Source organism: Salmo salar, chromosome ssa09 (genome assembly GCF_905237065.1).
Source record: "Salmo salar chromosome ssa09, Ssal_v3.1, whole genome shotgun sequence".
Lineage (NCBI taxonomy): Eukaryota > Metazoa > Chordata > Actinopteri > Salmoniformes > Salmonidae > Salmo > Salmo salar.
In genome coordinates, this window is record NC_059450.1 from 154,637,285 (window position 1) to 154,660,353 (window position 23,069).

Consider the following 23,069-nt stretch of genomic DNA (forward strand, 5'->3'; position numbering starts at 1 on the left):
ATTGTAGTAGTGCAGGACTGGAATGCAGAGAGACCTGAGGGAAGTCAGAAGTTAATGGACTGTGTGTGAGCGAGAGCTCTCAAAAGTAGTGCACCACGTAGGGAATAGTGTTCCATTTAGGACACGGTCTGAGAAAATAAGCTTTATTCACAATACCATGGTGCTGAATTTGAATCAAGGCTAGGGTTGGCTCTCCTGATGAATTTGAATCAAGGCTAGGGTTGGCTTTCCGCTCTCCTGATGAATTGAATCAAGGCTAGGGTTGGCTCTCCACTCTCCTGCTGATTTGAATCAAGGCTAGGGTTGGCTCTCCGTTCTCCTGCTGAATTTGAATCAAGGCTAGGGTTGGCTCTCCGTTCTCCTGCTGAATTTGAATCAAGGCTAGGGTTGGCTCTCCGTTCTCCTGCTGAATTTGAATCAAGGCTAGGGTTGGCTCTCCGCTCTCCTGCTGAATTTGAATCAAGGCTAGGGTTGGCTCTCCTGCTGAATTTGAATCAAGGCTAGGGTTGGCTCTCCGCTCTCCTGCTGAATTTGAATCAAGGCTAGGGTTGGCTCTCCGTTCTCCTGCTGAATTTGAATCAAGGCTAGGGTTGGCTCTCCACTCTCCTGCTGAATTTGAATCAAGGCTAGGGTTGGCTCTCCGCTCTCCTGCTGAATTTGAATCAAGGCTAGGGTTGGCCTCCCTCTCCTGCTGAATTTGAATCAAGGCTAGGGTTGGCTCTCCTGCTGAATTTGAATCAAGGCTAGGGTTGGCTCTCCGCTCTCCTGCTGAATTTGAATCAAGGCTAGGGTTGGCTCTCCACTCTCCTGCTGAATTTGAATCAAGGCTAGGGTTGGCTCTCCGCTCTCCTGGTATTTGTATGAATCTCTCCCCGCTGCTGGCAGGCAGATTCATCTTGGACAACACACACACACACACACACACGCAGAGAGAGAGAGAAGCTGTGGAGAGGCCCAGCTGTGCTGTAACCATGCAGAGTTAAAGGTAGAGCCCTCTTTCCATCTCTCCCTACCCCACTCTAAAGGCGTTCACGTGCTTCCCAACCCAAACCGTTTGGAAGACTTCGTGCATATGTCATTTTCTTTCCGGCTGTTCGAGCACACATTTATTTTTATTTTTTTTCTAGAGGCAAGCCAAAGTTCAGAGCTGAAGTCTACGCCCCTTCGTCAGTGATTGGTCAACAGTAGGGATTCTTCAATAAAGTCTTTGTTGTCATTCAACGAGAGAGGACTCATTTTAATGCACTTTTTTTTCATTGAGTAACACTGCACCAAACATCTTAGTGAAACTAAGAGCTCGGCAAAAATGTCAACAGTAATGACAGAGTTGTCTTAGATACATTCTGACTATTTTGAGGAAGTGTATACAGGCTACAGTATGGCGTCACAAAATGGACAAACAGTACTATTGCCGCTGATTTATTTATTTATTTATTTATTTGTTTTCTTGTGTTTTAAGGGCGTATGCGAGCACACTCGTTCAGCTCCCCTGGGCCGGGTTCAGCTCCCCTGGGCCGGGTTCAGCTCCCCTGGGCCGGGTTCAGCTCCCCTGGCCCGGGTTCAGCTCCCCTGGCCCGGGTTCAGCTCCCCTGGCCCGGGTTCAGCTCCCCTGGGCCGGGTTCAGCTCCCCTGGGCCGGGTTCAGCTCCCCTGGCCCGGGTTCAGCTAGGAGCCAGCTGAACCGGAGTATGCTGACACCTTAAGCCCATCTGTGTGTCTCAAATGGCACCCGATAAGGCCCATAGGGCTCTGGTCTAAAGTAGTGCACTATAAAGGGAATAGGATGCCTTTAGGGTCTGGTCTAAAGTAGTGCACTATAAAGGGAATAGGATGCCATAGGGCTCTGGTCTAAAGTAGTGCACTAAATAGGGAATAGGGTGCCATATGGGACACAGATCCTGTATGCTGGGTCAGAACTCAGCTGTTGCTGTAATCTGTTTTCCATATGGACTCTGTCTGTTCTGAAGAGGAGCAGGGTGGAGGCTGTCACGAACCAGCTGTGGTTTCTAGAGATATGCCTGGCTCCAACAACAGGTCTTACATGTAACGTGTGCATGCGCTGCGTCATTCTTGTACGAGTGTGTGTGTTTTTTATTTTAAATTTTTTATTGTTTTATACCGTGCCTGTGTAATGCGTTGAGCAGGGTTCCTTATCCCCCAGAATGTTGCCCTCTCCTCCCGCTAAACTCTCTCAACTCTTCAACTAACAATCTCTATTTCTATAGATCAGCGTTTCCGGGCTCTGGTGTCCAACATGGCTGACATGCTGATCCATTGATGATATACTGTACACTAGCTCTGTTCAGGTTATATGCCCATTCTATGTGGATGAAAATAATTATATGAAACCTTTTTCTTTTTAAACAGGCAAACGGCTGCTACACAAACTACTCAACAACGGCCCAGTAACCTATTCCCAACCAAAATGTCCTTTTTATTTCAGATCATTTATAAAAGTAAAGCAAATTATGAAAAATGACGTATTTCTGTCAATTGATGGATTACGTCGCTGGAGGGAACGACTCACTAAATTGATGGCAATTTTGTTGTGCCTTTACAGTTAAAGCTCAATGCTTCAAGTCCTGTACGTCTATAATACTGACGACTGCTTATATCTGCTGCGACATCCACAGCTATGACAAATCAGTGATGCTCATGGTGGAGTGGCCTCTCACTGTTCCCCTTCAATGTGTACACCTTAACACTTCATCCCTTCACGTCGTCTATAAACGTTCAAACATCTTGGCACTTCATCCCTTAATGTCATCCACAAATGGTCAACTTTCTTATTTTCCTGAAAACAAAGACTGGGATTCAGACGGGCAGTCCCGTCCCCCCCCCCCTGCTTATTAAATATTTCAGAAATGATGAATAATTTAACCCAGAGTAGATTGAGGTAATGGTTGATTCATTTTTAATATCGCTCCTCCAAATCTGTCAGTCATTGGGGAAAGGCCCAGTCCACTCAGCAAAGCTCTGTAATGTTGCCCTAATGTCCTAATGTCTTGTCTCCGTGCTCATATAAAGGGACTGGAATGAAATGGGATGCATGGAGGCAGACATACATGGGGACAGGGGCGTGATCTGATACAGTGAGATAGAAACCCATATCTCTATGGAGGGGCCATTCATTCAACCCATTAACTGTGAAGCCTGGAGCTGGAGAGAGGCTGAAGCTTGGGGGCCATCTTCAATCGTGTCCCATGACCCAGTTAGAGCCAATTAGTTTGCAGTTAGCTGCCTGCAGTAACAAGGGCTGGTCACTGGTCCACTGCTAAAACCACACTATCAAGGGATAATGTTGAACCATTCCTTAATGCTAAAACCATGATATCGAGGGATAATGTTGAACCATTCCTTAATGCTAAAACCACACTATCAAGGGATAATGTTGAACCATTCCTTAATGCTAAAACCATGCTATCGAGGGATAATGTTGAACCATTCCTTAATAATGCTAACACCATGCTATCAAGGATAATGTTGAACCATTCCTTAACAATGCTAACATCATGCTATCAAGGGATAATGTTGAACCATTCCTTAATAATGCTAAAATCATGCTATCGAGGGATAATGTTGAACCATTCCTTAATGCTAAAACCATGCTATCAAGGGATAATGTTGAACCATTCCTTAACAATGCTAACATCATGCTATCAAGGGATAATGTTGAACCATTCCTTAACAATGCTAACATCATGCTATCGAGGGATAATGTTGAACCATTCCTTAACAATGCTAACATCATGCTATCGAGGGATAATGTTGAACCATTCCATAACAATGCTAACATCATGCTATCGAGGGATCATGTTGAACCATTCCTTAACAATGCTAACATCATGCTATCGAGGGATAATGTTGAACCATTCCTTAATAATGCTAACATCATGCTATCGAGGGATAATGTTGAACCATTCCTTAACAATGCTAACATCATGCTATCGAGGGATAATGTTGAACCATTCCTTAACAATGCTAACATCATGCTATCAACGTGTCTGACAAAGGTGCTGTTCAACTAGCAGTGGCTTAGGGGATGCTGGTGTGTGTTCATCTGTTAGATCACTTTCAAAAAGCAGCCTTTCTTCCTCTCTCGCTAGAGGTCATCAGGAAGTAGGTTTCCATCTCATTACTCTCACTAATCCAATTATAAGTGAGTACCAGTACCTCAAGCAAGGATGCCTTGAATGATGCTAGCTAGTCAATGGTCTTCTGGGGACAAACTGCGAATGCTAACTGTGGTGTTTTCTCTCTCTCTCTGCAGGGTGGAGAGGTCTACAGACCAGGTGATAAAGCCAGTCAACGTGGAGGCCTTATCTAAGTGGGTAGGCAAGATCCCTGCGGACGTACTGAGGGACATGCCCGTCATCGCCCCCATGTTGTCCCGTCTGGGGTACGACCCCTACGCCAACCCTCCCAACTACGGCCGGCCAGACCCCAAGGTCCTTGACAACACCAGGAGGGTGAGTAGGGAAAAGATGGACAGGGACACGCGTCATCCCAGAACACACAAACACAGTATCCTCTGACGCAGAAAGCAGATCTAAGGACCGTCTTTCTCTTTAATTAGATTACCTGTCCAATCAACTTCCTCTAGTTAAATGACCTGTCCAATCTCTGACTCGCATTTAAATTACCGGTGAATTAATATCTTGTATTCCTCATCAAATGTATTTATAAAGCCCTTCTTACATCAGCTGATATATCAAAGTGCTGTACAGAAACCCAGCCTAAAACCCCAAACAGCAAGCAATGCAGGTGTAGAAGTACGGTGGCTAGGAAAAACTCCCTAGAAAGGCCAAAACCTAGGAAGAAACCTAGAGAGGAACCAGGCTATGAGGGGTGGCCAGTCCTCTTCTGGCTGTGCCGGGTGGAGATTATAACAGCACATGGCCAAGATGTTCAAATGTTCATAAATGACCAGCATGGTCAAATAATAATAATCACAGTAGTTGTCGAGGGTGCAACAGGTCAGCAACTCAGGAGTAAATGTCAGTTGGCTTTTCATAGCCGATCATTGAGAGTATCTCTACCGCTCCTGCTGTCTCCAGAGAGTTGAAAACAGCAGGTCTGGGACAGGTAGCATGTCCGGTGAACAGGTCAGGGTTCCAAAGCCGCAGGCAGATCAGTTGAAACTGGAGCAGCAGCACGGCCAGGTGGACTGGGGACAGCAAGGAGTCATCATGCCAGGTAGTCCTGAGGCATGGTCCTAGGGCTCAGGTCCTCTGAGAGAAAGAAAGAGAGAGAATTAGAGAGAGCATACTTAAGTTCACACAGGACACCGGATAAGACAGGAGAAATACTCCAGATGTAACAGACTGACCCTAACCCCCCGACACATAAACTACTGCGGCATAAATACTGGAGGCTGAGACAGGAAGGGTCGGGAGACACTGTGGCCCCATCCGACGATACCCCCGGACAGGGCCAAACAGGCAGGATATAACCCCACCCACTTTGCCAAAGCACAGCCCCCACACCACTAGAGGGATATCTCCAACCACCAACTTACCATCCTGAGACAAGGCCGAGTATAGCCCACAAAGATCACCGCCACGGCACAACCCAAGGGGGGGCGCTAACCCAGACAGGAAGACCACGTCAGCGACTCAACCCACTCAAGTGACGCACCCCTTCCTAGGGAATTCCCATTTGAATGGCTCCTGCTGACAGCATCTGTCTGAATTCGGTGATCATATCCAAATGAACCCATCCTCCACGTCTACCAGACCGACCTGTATGTGAGAGTTCTTCTACTCTACGTAATACATTCTTCATTGCTACACTCACTCACCTAACCAGCCGTCATTGGTGCTGGAAAGCGGCGAAGCACACGGCCATCTATTTCTGGAGCAGAATGTTTTATTAAATACTATTTCAGCGAGGAGCCCTCTCTCTCTCAAGCCTCTAGATTTCATATCTCTGATCCTATGAAACATATTCAATCTATCGCAGTTATTTTTTTGTTTCTCTGGTTCAAGATTTAAACTGATACATTCCAGTACTGTAGACCCCAGAAGATCTTTGACCAGATAAAGGTGTTTGCCTTTCAACTATGGCTGCTGTGTGTGTTGAAAAGAGATCAGCTTTATTTGTTGTGTGATCTTAACACGGCTTTGTGTAAACGTTCATCTGATTAGCATCTCTCCATCATCATGTGATCTCTAATCCTCACCCTCCACCCTGTTTGGCTTCAGTTCCAGGTTCTATGCTGTCTTTAAAAAAAATATATTTGTACATCAGTGGAGGCTCCTCAGAGGAGGAAGGAGAGGAACATCCTCCTCAGTCATAAAAATACAAATTATTATTTTTAGATAAAACTATACTAAATATATTCATTGATTAAAACACACAGTTTTGCAATGAAGTTCTACAGTATCCTCAACAGCGCTCTGTAGGTTAGCACCATGGTGTAGCCGGAGGACAGCTAGCTTCCGTCCTCCTCTGGGTACATTGACTTCAATACAAAACCTAGGAGGCTCATGGTTCTCACCCCCTTCCAAATACTTACACAGTAATTATGACAACTTCCGGAGGATGTCCTCCAGCCTATCAGAGCTCTTGCAGCATGAACTGACATGTTGTCCACCCAATCAAAGGATCAGAGAATGAATCTAGTACTGAAATCATAAGCTACAGCTAGCTAGCACTAGTGCATAAAATATGGTGAGTAGTTGACTCAAAGACAATAGTTGAACAGTTTTGAACAAATTAATTTCTTTAAAAATGAATGACATGCGAGAGAGCTAGCTAGCTATATTTCGTTGTATTTGTTTTTCACTAAGCTAGATAGTTTAGCCTACTCAAACACCCGGCTCAAACAGAGAGGGATACTATGTTAGCTAGTTGGCTATGGCTATCCAACACTGGAACTCTTCCAAGTCAAGGTAAGCGTTTGGTCTTATTAATTTATTGCCACCGGGGCTTGCCAGTGTAACTGCTAAACTATTTGCTGACTGTACACTGTACTGCATGATAGTAGCGGTTTACTAACTCATTACTTCTAATAGATATGTTGACTTGCTATGATGTTAGCTAATATGGTTTCAACGATGTAGGCTGTGGGTAGCGTTCATGATATGAAGTTTTGGCTTGGAAAGTTTTTATTTAATTTAATTTTTTTATTCCGTTTTTTTTGCATGGTCACAGACAGCTGATGTGGTGTTCACTGAAGTCCACAAGCGAAGGGAAACGAGGAGGAGAGCACGTAGATGTGAGAAGGAATTCAACAACGAGCAAAGGGATCAGTATGTGGTTTCTATGAAAGTGAACTAGGTGTATTCCTTCCGCCGATTCTGTTGGAGAAAAAAAAAAAGAATTCTTAAACGAGAATTAACATAGCTGAATTTGTCCAATAGAAACTATTGTTTGCTACTGTTTGCAACGGACTAATGATTACACCCTAGATGCAGGCAAGAGTGTGCAAGGAGCTATTGAATGTGTCACTCTGTCATCTTGATTTGTCAAATGTTTCTCTTGACCTGTGCACTGCACCTACGTTGTAAACTTTAATTCATAGGCAGGTTGTACCACAACAACCTCATGATGGGTATAGGGAAAATTAGAGTATCGTGTAATAGCCTAACTCAATCGATGTTACACGGAGCTGGTGAATAGAATATGAATGACAGTCATCCAACATGCTGTAATAGAAATACGGCTAATTAAAAAAGAATCGTCCTCCCTCATCTTAAACGTCAAGACCACCACTGTTGTATATTCGTAAAGACTGGATATTTACTGTTGTGTAGATATTTGTGTAGATACTAGATATTCGTGTTGATACTAGATATTTGTCTGTCTTGTCGTTGCTTTGTTTTCCAAATGGGATTTTAGTTTTCTGTAGTAGCCAGAGAGACTTACAAGGTATCTGGATGTTATCCAAGTTAATAGCCTTCCATGTTCAGGGAACGGTGTATTTGACAGCGTGTGCATCCCAAATGGCACCCACTGGGCCTTGGTCAAACATAGTGCACTACAGAGGGAATAGTATGTCATGCGGGATGTAAGACAGTGTTTTTAATGTTTTCTACTTTGCAAGAGATGAGTCTTTACCAGGGAAGGTAACGAGGGAGAGGAGTCTTTACCAGGGAAGGTGATGAGGGAGAGGAGTCTTTACCAGGGAAGGCGGCGAGACATAGAGGAGTCTTTACCAGGGAAGGTGACGAGGGAGAGGAGTCTTTACCAGGGAAGGTGACGAGGGAGAGGAGTCTTTACCAGGGAAAGTGACGAGGGAGAGGAGTCTTTACCAGGGAAGGTGACGAGGGAGAGGAGTCTTTACCAGGGAAAGTGACGAGGGAGAGGAGTCTTTACCAGGGAAGGTGACGAGGGAGAGGAGTCTTTACCTGGCAAGGTGACGAGGGAGAGGAGTCTTTACCTGGGAAGGCGGCGAGACATAGAGGAGTCTTTACCAGGGAAGGCGGCGAGACATAGAGGAGTCTTTACCAGGGAAGGTGACGAGGGAGAGGAGTCTTTACCAGGGAAGGTGACGAGGGAGAGGAGTCTTTACCAGGGAAGGTGACGAGGGAGAGGAGTCTTTACCTGGGAAGGTGACGAGGGAGAGGAGTCTTTACCAGGGAAGGTGACGAGGGAGAGGAGTCTTTACCAGGGAAGGTGGAGAGACATAGAGGAGTCTTTACCTGGGAAGCAGAAGGGACCCCAGTAATCTGAGAGAAATTGAACATCACCACTTCCTCTCTCACATTTCATAACTGCTGAACTGACTGACTGCTATGCTGAACTGACTGACTGCTATGCTACCATGCAAGTTGATAGGTCAATTTCCTGGTTCAAAAGCAGTGCACCAAATAGAGACAGGAGTGCCATTTGGGACCAAATAGAGACAAGAGTGCGATTTGGGACGCAGACGGGTTGGTCGGTTGGTTTGGAGCAGCAACTTCAATGTGTCATCTGAGAAACCAACATACAGCAGCACTCCTGTATTTTTTACTAACAGTCTGTATTGATCTCTTGTTATCCTAATTGTCTCTCAGAGGAGAACAGGCGTTGTGAAGTTACGACGCACGGTAACCATATGAAGAGGATTACAGTAAGGAGATCAGATAGCCAGCTACTCTTTAACTCTCAATCTGTTTTCCATTTGTCTTGATCCCTTATGGATTTATTCTCTAGTGGCTAAAGGCTAAAGAACAAACTGGGTACACAGACACACACGCACGCATACCAAACACATGCTTACGCACACACACACACACACACACCGCACACACACAATCATGTACGTGTGTGTGTTTAGGGCACGCTGCTAAACAACTTGGGTGTAAAGAAGTGACCTCTGTTAAATGTTGTTGTGTAAGTAGTGTGTGTTTTTATTGAGTCTTACAGCCTGGGGAGGGGTCACAGTCTGGGGAGGGGGTCACAGCCTGGGGAGGGGGTCACAGCCTGGGGAGGGGTCACAGCCTGGGGAGGGGGTCACAGTCTGGGGAGGGGGTCACAGTCTGGGGAGGGGTCACAGCCGGGGAGGGGTCAGAGAGGAGGTTTGGAGGGAGATGGGAGGGGTAGTTTGGGGGGAGAGAAGGAAGGAAGGGAGGTATGGTGGTTGGCAGAGGTTTAGAAGGAGATGGGTTGGTCGTTTTGGGGGGGAGAGTGATGGGAGGGAGGTATGATGTTTGGAGGGAGATGTTTGGGGGAGGGAGGTTTGGAGGGAGATGGGTGGGGGGGTAGTTTGGGGCATGGAGGTTTGGAGGAGATGGGTGGTGGGGTTGGGGCATTGAGGTTTGGAGGGAGATGGGTGGTGGGGTAGTTTGGGGCAGGGAGGTTTGGAGGGAGATGGGTGGTGGGGTAGTTTGGGGCAATGAGGTTTGGAGGGAGATGGGTGGTGGGGTAGTTTGGTGGAGGGAGGTTTGGAGGGAGATGGGTGGTGGGGTAGTTTGGGGCAATGAGGTTTGGAGGGAGATGGGTGGTGGGGTAGTTTGGTGGAGGGAGGTTTGGAGGGAGGCAGATACAGTGGGGGGAAGAAGTATTTGATCCCCTGCTGATTTTGTACGTTTGCCCACTTACAAAGAAATAATCAGTCTATAATTTTAATGGTAGGTTTATATGAACAGTGAGAGACAGAATAACAACAAAAAAATCCAGAAAAACGCATGTCAAAAATGTTATAAAATTATTAGCATTTTAGGGAAATAAATATTTGACCCCTCAGCAAAACTTGACTTAGTACTTGGTGGTAAAACCCTTGTTGGCAATCACAGAGGTCAGACGTTTCTTGTAGTTGGCCACCAGGTTTGCACACATCTCAGGAGGGATTTTGTCCCACTCCTCTTTGCAGATCTTCTCCAAGTCATTAAGGTTTTGAGGCTGACGTTTGGCAACTCGAACCTTCAGCTCCCTCCACAGATTTTCTATGGGATTAAGGTCTGGAGACTGGCTAGGCCACTCCAGGACCTTAATGTGCTTCTTCTTGAGCCACTCCTTTGTTGCCTTGGCCATGTGTTTTGGGTCATTGTCATGCTGGAATACCCATCCACGACCCATTTTCAATGCCCTGGCTGAGGGAAGGAGGTTCTCACCCAAGATTTGACAGTACATGGCCCCGTCCATCGTCCCTTTGATGCGGTGAAGTTGTCCTGTCCCCTTAGCAGAAAAACACCCCCAGAGCATAATGTTTCCACCTCCATGTTTAACGGTGGAGATGGTGTTCTTGGGGCCATAGGCAGCATTCCTCCTCCTCCAAACACGGCGAGTTGAGTTGATGCCAAAGAGCTCCATTTTGGTCTCATCTGACCACAACACTTTCACCAGTTGTCCTCTGAATCATTCAGATGTTCATTGGCAAACTTCAGACGGGCATGTATATGTGCTTTCTTGAGCAGGGGGACCTTGCGGGCGCTGCAGGATTTCAGTCCTTCACGGCGTAGTGTGTTACCAATTGTTTTCTTGGTGACTATGGTCCAAGCTGCATTGAGATCATTGACAAGATCCTCCCGTGTAGTTCTGGGCTGATTCCTCACCGTTCTCATGATCATTGCAACTCCACGAGGTGAGATCTTTCATGGAGCCCCAGGCTGAGGGAGATTGACAGTTATTTTGTGTTTCTTCCATTTGCGAATAATCACATCAAATGTTGTCACCTTCTCACCAAGCTGCTTGACGATGGTCTTGTAGCCCATTCCAGCCTTGTGTAGGTCTACAATCTTGTCCCTGACATCCTTGGAGAGCTCTTTGGTCTTGGCCATGGTGGAGAGTTTGGAATCTGATTGATTGATTGCTTCTGTGGACAGGTGTCTTTTTACAGGTAACAAGCTGCGGTTAGGAGCACTCCCTTTAAGAGTGTGCTCCTAATCTCAGCTCGTTACCTGTATAAAAGACACCTGGGAGGCAGAAATCTTTCTGATTGAGAGGGGGTCAAATACTTATTTCCCTCATTAAAATGCAAATCAATTTATAACATTTTTGACATGCGTTTTTCTGGATATTTTTCTTGTTATTCTGTCTCTCACTGTTCAAATAAACCTAACATTAAAATTATAGACTGATCCTTTCTTTGTCAGTGGGCAAACGTACAAAATCAGCAGGGGATCAAATACTTTTTTCCCCCACTGTATATAGCAGACCTGGCTGTTAAAATGTTCTCATTCTCTGTATATTCAATTCATCTAGGGCCAATTCTTCTTTCTAAACATCTACACACACACACACACACACACACACACACACACAGAGCTCTACAGTATAAACCTTCACCTTTTGCATGAGCACTCTGTCATTTTGACTAACGGAGCAGGTAAGCTACCCTTCATTAACCTACGCTGGAGCATCCCAAACACCAGCCTCCTTATTCTAGTGCACTAGTTTTGACCACAGCCCCTCCAGTGTATTTGTTATTTGTATTACATGTTTTCTTTAACCTTTATTTAACTAGGCAAGTCAGTTAAGAACAAATACTTATTTACAATGACGGCCTCCTGTGGGGACGGGGGCTGGGATTAAAAATAAACATATAGGACAAAACGCACATCACGACAACAGCAACGCAGCATGGCAGCAACAGATGACAAGAACATGGTAGCAGCAGCACAACATGGTAGAAGCAGCACAAAACATGGTAGCAGAAACACAACATGGTAGCAGAAGCACAAAACATGGTACGTTATTGGGCTTCCAGGACTAACCCTCTGTCTCTTTGTCTCCACAAAAGTGTGTGTGTACTAGAGGTCGACCGATTATGATTTTCCGATGCCGATTATTGGAGGCCCCCCAAAAAAGCCACGCTACCGATTAATCGGCCAATTTTTATTTTTCCTTTATTTGTAATAATGACAATTACAACAATAATGAATGAACACTTATTTTTACCTAATATAATACATCAATAAAATCAATTTAGCCTCAAATAAATAATGCAAAAACAAAGTGTTGGAGAAGAAAGTAAAAGTGCAATATGTGCCATGTAAGAAAGCTAACGTTTAAGTTCCTTGCTCAGAACATGAGAACATATGAAAGCTGGTGGTTCCTTTTAACATGAGTCTTCAATATTCCCAGGTAAGAAGTTTTAGGTTGTAGTTATTATAGGAATTATAGGACTATTTCTCTCCATACGATTTGTATTTCATATACCTTTGACTATTGGATGTTCTTATAGGCACTTTAGTATTGCCAGTGTAACAGTATAGCTTCCGTCCCTCTCCTCGCTCCTACCTGGGCTCGAACCAGGAACACATCGACAACAGCCACCCTCGAAGCAGCGTTACACATGCAGAGCAAGGGGAACAACTACTCCAAGTCTCAGAGCGAGTGACGTTTGAAACGCTATTAGCGCGCACCCCGCTAACTAGCTAGCCATTTCACATCGGTTACACCAGCCTAATCTCGGGAGTTGACAGGCTTGAAGTCATAAACAGAGCAATGCTTGAAGCACTGCGAAGAGCTGCTTGCAAACGCAGGACAGTGCTGTTTGAATGAATGCTTACGAGCGTGCTGGTGCCTACCACCGCTCAGTCAGACTGCTCTATCAAATATCAAATCATAGACTGAATTATAATATAATAAACACACAGAAATACGAGCCTTAGGTCATTAATATGGTAGAATCTGGAAACTATAATCTCGAAAACAAAACGTTTATTCTTTCAGTGAAATACGGAACCGTTCCGTATTTTATCTAACGGGTGGCATCCCTAAGTCTAAATATTGCTGTTACATTGCACAACCTTCAATGTTATGTCATAATTACGTAAAATTCTGGCAAATTAGTTCGCAACGAGCCAGGCGGCCCAAACTGTTGCATATACCCTGACTCTGTTGCAGGAGGTGACACATTTTCCCTAGTTAAAATAAATTCATGTTAGCAGGCAATATTAACTAAATATGCAGGTTTAAAAATATATACTTGTGTATTGATTTTAAGAAAGACATTGATGTTTATGGTTGGGTACAAGTTGGAGCAACGACCGGTCCTTTTTCGCGAATGCGCACCGCATCGATTATATGCAACACAGGACACGTTAGATAAACTAGTAATATCATCAACCATGTGTAGTTAACTAGTGATTATGATTGATTGATTGATTGATTGTTTTTTATAAGATAAGTTTAATGCTAGCTAGCAACTTACCTTGGCTTCTTACTGCATTCGCGTAACAGGCAGGCTCCTCGTGGAGTGCAATGTAAAGCAGGTGGTTAGAGCCTTGGACTAGTTAACCGTAAGGTTGCAAGATTGAATCCCCAAGCTGACAAGGTAAAAATCTGTCGTTCTGCCCCTGAACAAGGCAGCTAACCCACCGTTCCTAGGCTGTCATTGAAAATAAGAATTTGTTCTTAACTGACTTGCCTAGTTAAATTAAGGTGTAATTTATTTTTTTAATCGGCAGATCGGTGTCCCAAAATACCGATTACCGATTGTTATGAAAACTTGACATCGGCCCTAATTAATCGGCCATTCCGATTAATCGGTCGACCACTAGTGTGTACGGACTGCAAATGTATATGTCAGCCTGTGTTTGTGCATTCATGTCATCATCGGTGACATGTGTAAAAGCCTGTGGGAGTGTGTTGACATGTTTTTGTTGGTGTCTCTGTGTGTGTGTGTGTGTGTGTGTGTGTGTGTGTGTGTGTGTGTGTGTGTGTGTGTGTGTGTGTGTGTGTGTGTGTGTGTGTATACACATTCCCTAGGCCCTGCTCTGTCTCTGGTCTCACCTACATGGTTATAGTTACCATCTCTCCCACACAATAGTGTGTGTGTGTGTGTGTGTTGGTAGAGCATGGCACTTGCAACACCAGGGTTGTGGGTTCGATTCCCACCGGGGACCATTACGAAAATGTATGCACTCACTACTGTAAGTCTCTCCGGATAAGAGCATCTGCTAAATGACCCCTCCCAACCCTTCTCTCCTCCCTCCCCTCCCTGCCCTCCTCCGTCTTTCCCCTCCTCCCTCCTCACTCTCCTCTTTCCCCTCCTCCCTCCTCTCCCTGCTCTCCTCTCTTCCCTCGCCTCCTTTCCTCCCTCTTTCCTCTCCTCCCTCCCTGCTCTCCTCTCTTCCCTCGCCTCCTTTCCTCCCTCTCCTTCCTGCTCTCCTCCCTCTCCTCCGTCCCTGCTCTGCTACAGTACACTATGTGGATTAACCCCCTAGATCTGTTAGCTCAGACCTGTAGAGAAGGGGTTACACAGGAGAGAGGGGGTGCTATCTGTTAGCTCAGACCTGTAGACAAGGGGTTACACAGGAGAGAGGGGGTGCTATCTGTTAGCTCAGACCTGTAGACAAGGGGTTACACAGGAGAGAGGGGGTGCTATCTGTTAGCTCAGACCTGTAGACAAGGGGTTACACAGGAAGAGAGGGGGTGCTATCTGTTAGCTCAGACCTGTAGACAAGGGGTTACACAGGGAGAGAGGGGTTGCTATCTGTTAGCTCAGACCTGTAGACAAGGGGTTACACAGGGAGAGAGGGGGTGCTATCTGTTAGCTCAGACCTGTAGACAAGGGGTTACACAGGAGAGAGGGGGTGCTATCTGTTAGCTCAGACCTGTAGACAAGGGGTTACACAGGAAGAGAGGGGGTGCTATCTGTTAGCTCAGACCTGTAGACAAGGGGTTACACAGGAGAGAGGGGGTGCTATCTGTTAGCTCAGACCTGTAGACAAGGGGTTAAACAGGAAGAGAGGGGGTGCTATCTGTTAGCTCAGACCTGTAGACAAGGGGTTACACAGGGAGAGAGGGGGTGCTATCTGTTAGCTCAGACCTGTAGACAAGGGGTTACACAGGAGAGAGGGGGTGCTATCTGTTAGCTCAGACCTGTAGACAAGGGGTTAAACAGGAAGAGAGGGGTTGCTATCCGTTAATGGGTGTTTTAGAGAATCATAACAGGTAGTCGAAGAGAGTGAAACTGTGTGACGTGTATCCTGGGTTACTTTGAGAACCATCCAGAAACGGCAACAAAAGCTCTCCTAGCTCTGTTCTTGTGTGGGCGACGTGGGCGGATCTCTGGAACGTGTCGCCACGGTAACGGGACATAACTGCACAGCCTGATGTCTTTTAAGAGAGATGTTGTCATCCCTCTCCTTAGCGACGCCTTGACGCCACCAGTGATGTGTCCTCCTCTTCCAAGAGGCTTTAGACAGACGCTCTTCGCATTAAATACACAGCGGACAGGACAGGCTATAGTCAGACAGGACAGGCTATAGTCAGACAGGACAGGCTATAGTCACAGACAGGACAGGCTATAGTCACAGACAGGACAGGCTATAGTCACAGACAGGACAGGCTATAGTCAGACAGGACAGGCTATAGTCAGACAGTACAGGCTATAGTCACAGACAGGACAGGCTATAGTCACAGACAGGACAGGCGGGCTACGGTCACAGACAGGACAGGCTATAGTCACAGACAGGACAGGCTATAGTCACAGACAGACAGACAGGCTATGGTCACAGACAGACAGACAGGCTATAGTCACAGACAGGCGGGCTACGGTCACAGACAGACAGACAGGCGGGCTACGGTCACAGACAGACAGACAGGCTATGGTCACAGACAGGCTATGGTCACAGACAGACAGACAGACAGACAGACAGACAGACAGACAGACAGACAGACAGACAGACAGACAGACAGACAGACAGACAGACAGACAGACAGACAGACGGGCTATGGTCAAAGACAGACAGAGTTGCTCTTAGCAGCAAATACGCAGCAATATAGGCTATGGTCACAGACAGAACATAGACATACATATTTATACATACATATCCTATGATGTGTTTTTATATACATCCTTGGTACCGTAGAGATCCTATTAAATTACTAGAGGGACTATGTCATAAACCCTATGTCATGAAAAGTTCCAGAATGGGGTGAAAATGGTAGCCATATTGGTCAGGGAGAAATCCAATTGGAACGTCTCCTTGGAATGAATGGCAGAGGCATAATCCTGATTTTATTTTATGCATTAAAATAGAAATATGATGTACTATATTAGAAGTAGGAGGTACTGAAGTAGGAGGTACTATATTAGAAGTAGGAGGTACTATATTAGAAGTAGGAGATACTATATTAGAAGTAGAAGATACTGTATTAGAAGTAGTATGTACTGTATTGGAAGTAGGATGCACTGTATTGGAAGTAGGATGTATTGGAAGTAGGATGTACTATAATAGAAGTAGAAGATGCTGTATTGGAAGTAGGATGTATTGGAAGTAGGATGTACTATATTAGAAGTAGGAGATACTATATTACAAGTAGGAGATACTATATTAGAAGTAGAAGATACTGTATTAGAAGTAGGATGTACTGTATTAGAAGTAGGATGTACTGTATTGGAAGTAGGATGTACTATATTAGAAGTAGGAGATACTATATTAGAAGTAGGAGATACTATATTAGAAGTAGAAGATACTGTATTAGAAGTAGGATGTATTGTATTGGAAGTAGGATGTACTATATTGGAGTAGGATGTACTATATTGGAGGTAGGAGGTACTATATTGGAAGTAGGAGGTACTATATTGGAAGTAGGAGGTACTATATTGGAAGTAGGAGGTACTATATTGGAAGTAGGAGGTACTATATTGGAAGTAGGATGTAGTATAATAGAAGTATGATGTACTATAATAGAACTTGTCTAGTAGAATTACTGTCAACCTACAATATTGCCATATGATTATAAATAGAGTTTTTATGCAGGTTTTATACACATTTTCTGTATAAATAGCCTCTAAAATATATGTAAACAAACCGTACATTTTGGGGGGAAAGCTGTGAATGGGTATTGTATGATACAATATCAGTACTTGTTGCATTTACAACTTGTTTAAGTCCTTTCATCAACTGATCAGTCAGTGTCTGGATGTGGATTGACTGTTGGCTTATTGTTAATAAAAAAACAAAAAACAATATGGAATCATTTCTCTAAAAATGGCTGGCTAGCTAGCTAGCTAACAACCATACTGTGTAGATTAAATTATTCAAATTCATTATTTTACAATATCTTATCACAGCACTGGCTGACTAACTCCCTGACCAAAATGGCTGACCTTTTAAGAAGGTTCATGCCCATTCTAGTATTCTATTTCTATTCTGTGCTGTGGGTTTACATTTAGAGTTACAGGACCAGGTGACTGTTGAATCCATACCAGTGGGTTTACATTTAGAGTTACAGGACCAGGTGACTGTTGAATCCATACCAGTGGGTTTACATTTAGGCTACAGGACCAGGTGACTGTTGAATCCATACCAGTGGGTTTACATTTAGAGTTACAGGACCAGGTGACTGTTGAATCCATACCAGTGGGTTTACATTTAGAGTTACAGGACCAGGTGACTGTTGAATCCATACCAGTGGGTTTACATTTAGAGTTAAGTCTCTCCCCCTCAGTTACTGTTGCATCTGGATGTTAACTGTCACCATATGATGGACCCGTGCCACATGTGGAAATGCTCTCTTTCTTCCTGGGTCTTGAATACTTGCCCAGAGCCTAGGGGCAGCCCCATCCCAAATATTTACCCTCTGTTTCATATCAATGTCATCTCTATGAGGCTGACTGCTCACATATGTAGTTTATAACTTACACTTTAAACACAGTACAACTTATAAGGCTTAATGACGCCTTCATAAACCTGTTATAACCCTTTAGAAGGCTTACATAGCTTACTACAGTGTTTGGACATTTTAGTTTTATTTGGACATTTATTTAACCGGTGTTTCTAGTAGCCTGGTCTCAGATCTGTGTTGCTGTAATTTATTTAACTGGTGTTTCTAGTAGCCTGGTCTCAGATCTGTGTTGCTGTAATTCATTTAACTGGTGTTTCTAGTAGCCTGGTCTCAGATCTGTGTTGCTGTAATTTATTTAACCGGTGTATCTAGTAGCCTGGTCTCAAAAGCCCATCCGTGACCAGGACCGACGACTTGTGTGTTCTGAGATGCCGTTCTGCATACCACTGTTGTACTGTGTCGTTGTTTGTCTTTGTGACACTGCCTGTTATCTTGCACGATTCTTTCCATTCTCCTTCGACCTCTCATCAACGAGCTGCTTTCACCCACAGGACTGCCGCTGACTGGATGTTTTTTGTTTGTTGCACCGTTCTCTGTAAACCCTAGACACTGTTGTGCGTGAAAAGCCCAGGAAGCCGGCCGTTTCTGAGATACTGGAACCGGCGAGCCTGGCACTGACGATCATACCACACTCAAAAGTTGCTTAGGTCACTAGTTTTGCCCATCCTAACGTTTAATCAAACAGTAACTGAATGTCTTGATGCCTGTCTGCCTGCTATATATAGCAAGCCAAGTGATTCACTGTGTGTAGGAGCAAACCATTTTTGTGACAGGGTAGGTATACCAAATACACTGAGTGTATCTATTAATACCCCACTTCCTTTATTTCAACACTAGAACAATACAGTTCCAAATCAGTTTGTTTTGAAACCTTTAAAAAAAAAAAAAGAAGGTTATTCATAGAATGTTTGGGAATCTGTGAAAATGTTATAACAATATAGAGTTCGACAATTATTAGACACTGCAGTAAATAAAACCGAATAAAAACATCTGTCCTGGACCGGAGTCTACGCAGACCGGTGTGCCATAGCCAATCAGAGCTACAGTAGGCCGTTATGCAAATAAGTAATTTGCCACACAGGCCTGTCATCATTCACTTTGAACTGGACTGTGTGTTTACAGGAAATAGGGCCTGTCATCATTCACTTTGAACTGGACTGTGTGTTTACAGGAAATGGGGCCTGTCATCATTCACTTTGAACTGGACTGTGTGTTTACAGCAAAGTAGGGCCTGCCATCATTCACTTTGAACTGGACTGTGTGTTTACAGCAAGTAGGGCCTGCCATCATTCACTTTGAACTGGACTGTGTGTTTACAGGAAGTAGGGACTGCCATCATTCACTTTGAACTGGACTGTGTTTACAGCAGTAGGGCCTGCTTTACTGTCATCAGTATCAACAGCGTGACTTTAGATCGTTAGAACACATTTGCCAAAGACCACAAAATACACCTGAATGGATTTCTGCAAGTATGTCAATACCAAGGGGAGTCCTCTTACATTTGGGAACTTTACAGTCCTGTTGATCAAACAACCATAAAATGGTAGGATCTCTCTCCCTCAGTTACCTATACACATCATCAACAACAAGATCAACAACTAATGTTAGCCAGAGCGAGATGAGCTCAAATTTAACGAGGGAATCAAATCAAATGTATTTATATAGCCCTTCTTACTTCAGCTGATATCGCAAAGTGCTGTACAGAAACCCAGCCTAAAACCCCCAAACAGCAAGCAATGCAGGTGTAGAAGCACGGTGGCTAGGAAAAACTCCCTAGAAAGGCCAAAAGCTAGGAAGAAACCTAGAGAGGAACCAGGCTATGGGGGGTGGCCAGTCCTCTTCTGGATGTGCCAGGTGGAGATTATAACAGCACATGGCCAAGATGTTCAAATGTTCATAAATGACCAGCATGGTCAAATAATAATTTACATTTACATTACATTTACATTTAAGCCATTTAGCAGACGCTCTTATCCAGAGCGACTTACAAATTGGTGCATTCACCTTATGATATCCAGTGGAACAACCACTTTACAATAGTGCATCTAAATCTTTTAAGGGGGGGGTTAGAAGGATTACTTTATCCTATCCTAGGTATTCCTTAAAGAGGCGGGGTTCAGGTGTCTCCGGAAGGTGGTGATTGACTCCGCTGTCCTGGCGTCGTGAGGGAGCTTGTTCCACCATTGGGGTGCCAGAGCAGCGAACAGTTTTGACTGGGCTGAGCGGGAACTGTGCTTCCTCAGAGGTAGGGGGGCCAGCAGGCCAGAGGTGGATGAACGCAGTGCCCTTGTTTGGGTGTAGGGCCTGATCAGAGCCTGAAGGTATGGAGGTGCCGTTCCCTTCACAGCTCCGTAGGCAATCACCATGGTCTTGTAGCGGATGCGAGCTAAAAACTGGAAGCCAGTGGAGGGAGCGGAGGAGCGGGGTGACGTGAGAGAACTTGGGAAGGTTGAACACCAGACGGGCTGCGGCGTTCTGGATGAGTTGTAGGGGTTTAATGGCACAGGCAGGGAGCCCAGCCAACAGCGAGTTGCAGTAATCCAGACGGGAGATGACAAGTGCTTGGATTAGGACCTGCGCCGCTTCCTGTGTGAGGCAGGGTCGTACTTATACGTACTTATCGTACGTATAATAATCATAGTAGTTGTCGAGGGTGCAACAAGTCAGCAACTCAAGAGTAAGTGTCAGTTGGCTTTTTCATAGTCGATCTTTGCGAGTATCTCTACTGCTCCTGCTGTCTCTAGAGAGTTGAAAACAGCAGGTCTGGGACAGGTAGCACATCCGGTGAACAGGTCAGGGTTCCATAGCCGCAGGCAGAACAGTTGAAACTGGAGCAGCAGCACGGCCAGGTAGTCATCATGCCAGGTAGTCCTGAGGCATGGTCCTAGGGCTCAGGTCCTCCGAGAGAGAGAGAGAAAGAAAGAAAGAGAGAATTAGAGAGAGCATATTTAAATTCACACAGGACACCGGATAAGACAAGAGAAATACTCCAGATGTAACAGACTGACCCTAGCCCCCCGACACACAAACTACTGCAGCATAAATACTGGAGGCTGAGACAGGAGGGGTCAGGAGACACTGTAACCCCATCCGATGATACCCCCGGACAGGGCCAAACAGGCAGGATATAACCCCACCCACTTTGCCAAAGCACAGCCCCCACACCACTAGAGGGATGTCTACAACCACCAACTTACCATCCTGAGACAAGGCCGAGTATAGCCAACAAAGATCTCCGCCACGGCACAACCCAAGGGGGGGGCGCCAACCCAGACAGGAAGACCACGTCAGTGACTCAACCCACTCAAGTGACGCACCCTTCCTAGGGACGACATGGAAGAACACCAGTAAGCCAGTGACTCAGCCCCTGTAATAGGGTTAGAGGCAGAGAATCCCAGTGGAGAGAGGGGAACCGGCAAGGCAGAGACAGCAAGGGCGGTTCGTTGCTCCAGAGCCTTTCCGTTCACCTTCACACTCCTGGGCCAGACTACACTTAATCATAGGACCTACTGAAGAGATGAGTCTTCAGTAAAGACTTAAAGGTTGAGACTGAGTCTGCGTCTCTCACATGGGTAGGCAGACCATTCCATAAAAATGGAGCTCTATAGGAGAAAGCCCTGTCTCCAGCTGTTTGCTTAGAAATTCTAGGGACAATTAGGAGGCCTGCGTCTTGTGACCTTAGCGTACGTGTAGGTATGTACGGCAGGACCAAATTGGAAAGATGGGTAGGAGCAAGCCCATGTAATGCTTTGTAGGTTAGCAGTAAAACCTTGAAATCAGCCCTTGCCTTAACAGGAAGCCAGTGTAGGGAGGCAAGCACTGGAGTAATATGATCAAATTTTTTGGTTCTAGTCAGGATTCTAGCAGCCGTATTTAGCACTAACTGAAGTTTATTTAGTGCTTTATCCAGATAGCCGGAAAGTAGAGCATCGCAGTAGTCCAACATAGAAGTAACAAAAGCATGGATTAATTTTTCTGCATCATTTTTGGACAGAAAGTTTCTGATTTTTGCAATGTTATGTAGATGGAAAAAAGCTGTCCTTGAAACAGTCTTGATATGTTCTTCAAAAGAGAGATCAGGGTCCAGAGTAACGCCGAGGTCCTTCACAGTTTTATTTGAGACGACTGTACAACCATCAAGATTAATTGTCAGATTCAACAGAAGATCTCTTTTTTTCTTGGGACCTAGAACAAGCATCTCTGTTTTGTCCGAGTTTAAAAGTACAACGTTTGCAGCCATCCACTTCCTTATGTCTGAAACACAGGCTTCTAGCGAGGGCAATTTTGGGGCTTCACCATGTTTCATTGAAATGTACAGCTGTGTGTCATTCGCATAGCAGTGAAATTGAACATTATGATTTCGAATCCCCAAGAGGTAATTTAAAATTATGTTTTCGAATCCCCAAGAGGTAAAATATATAGTGAAAACAATAGTGGTCCTAAAACGGAACCTTGAGGAACACCGAAATTTACAGTTGATTTGTCAGAGGACAAACTATTCAGAGACAAACTGATATCTTTCTGACAGATAAGATCTAAACCAGGCCAGAACTTGTCCATGTAGACCAATTTGGGTTTCCAATCTCTCCAAAAGAATGTGGTGATCGATGGTATCAAAAGCAGCACTAAGATCTAGGAGCACAAGGACAGATGCAGAGCCTCGGTCTGACGTCATTAAAAGGTCATTTACCACATTCACAAGTGCAATCTCAGTGCTATGATGGGGTCTAAAACCAGACTGAAGCGTTTCGTATACATTGTTTGTCTTCAGGAAGGCAGTGAGTTGCTGCGCAACAACTTTTTCTAAAATGTTTGAGAGGAATGGAAGATTCGATATAGGCCGATTAGTTTTTTATAATTTCTAGGTCAAGATTTGGCTTTTTCAAGAGAGGCTTTATTACTGCCACTTTTAGTGAGTTTGGTACACATCCGGTGGATAGAGAGCCCTTTATTATGTTCAACATAGGAGGGCCAAGCACAGGAAGCAGCTCTTTCAGTAGTTTAGTTGGAATAGGGTCCAGTATGCAGCTTGAAGGTTTAGAGGCCATGATTATTTTCATC

The 23,069-nt window shown here is 44.9% G+C and overlaps 1 protein-coding gene across 3 annotated transcripts in view; it reads left to right on the forward strand.

The window, feature by feature from the left end:
- The window catches only part of LOC106613355 (protein-tyrosine sulfotransferase 1), a 102,792-nt gene that overhangs the window by 55,482 nt on the left and 24,241 nt on the right, over window positions 1-23,069 (forward strand). For all 3 annotated transcript variants that reach the window (XM_045724862.1, XM_045724861.1, XM_045724863.1), the window contains exon 3: window positions 4,270-4,468. In XM_045724862.1, the coding sequence (XP_045580818.1) occupies window positions 4,270-4,468 (199 nt within the window). The remainder of the gene's footprint in view (window positions 1-4,269; window positions 4,469-23,069) is intronic.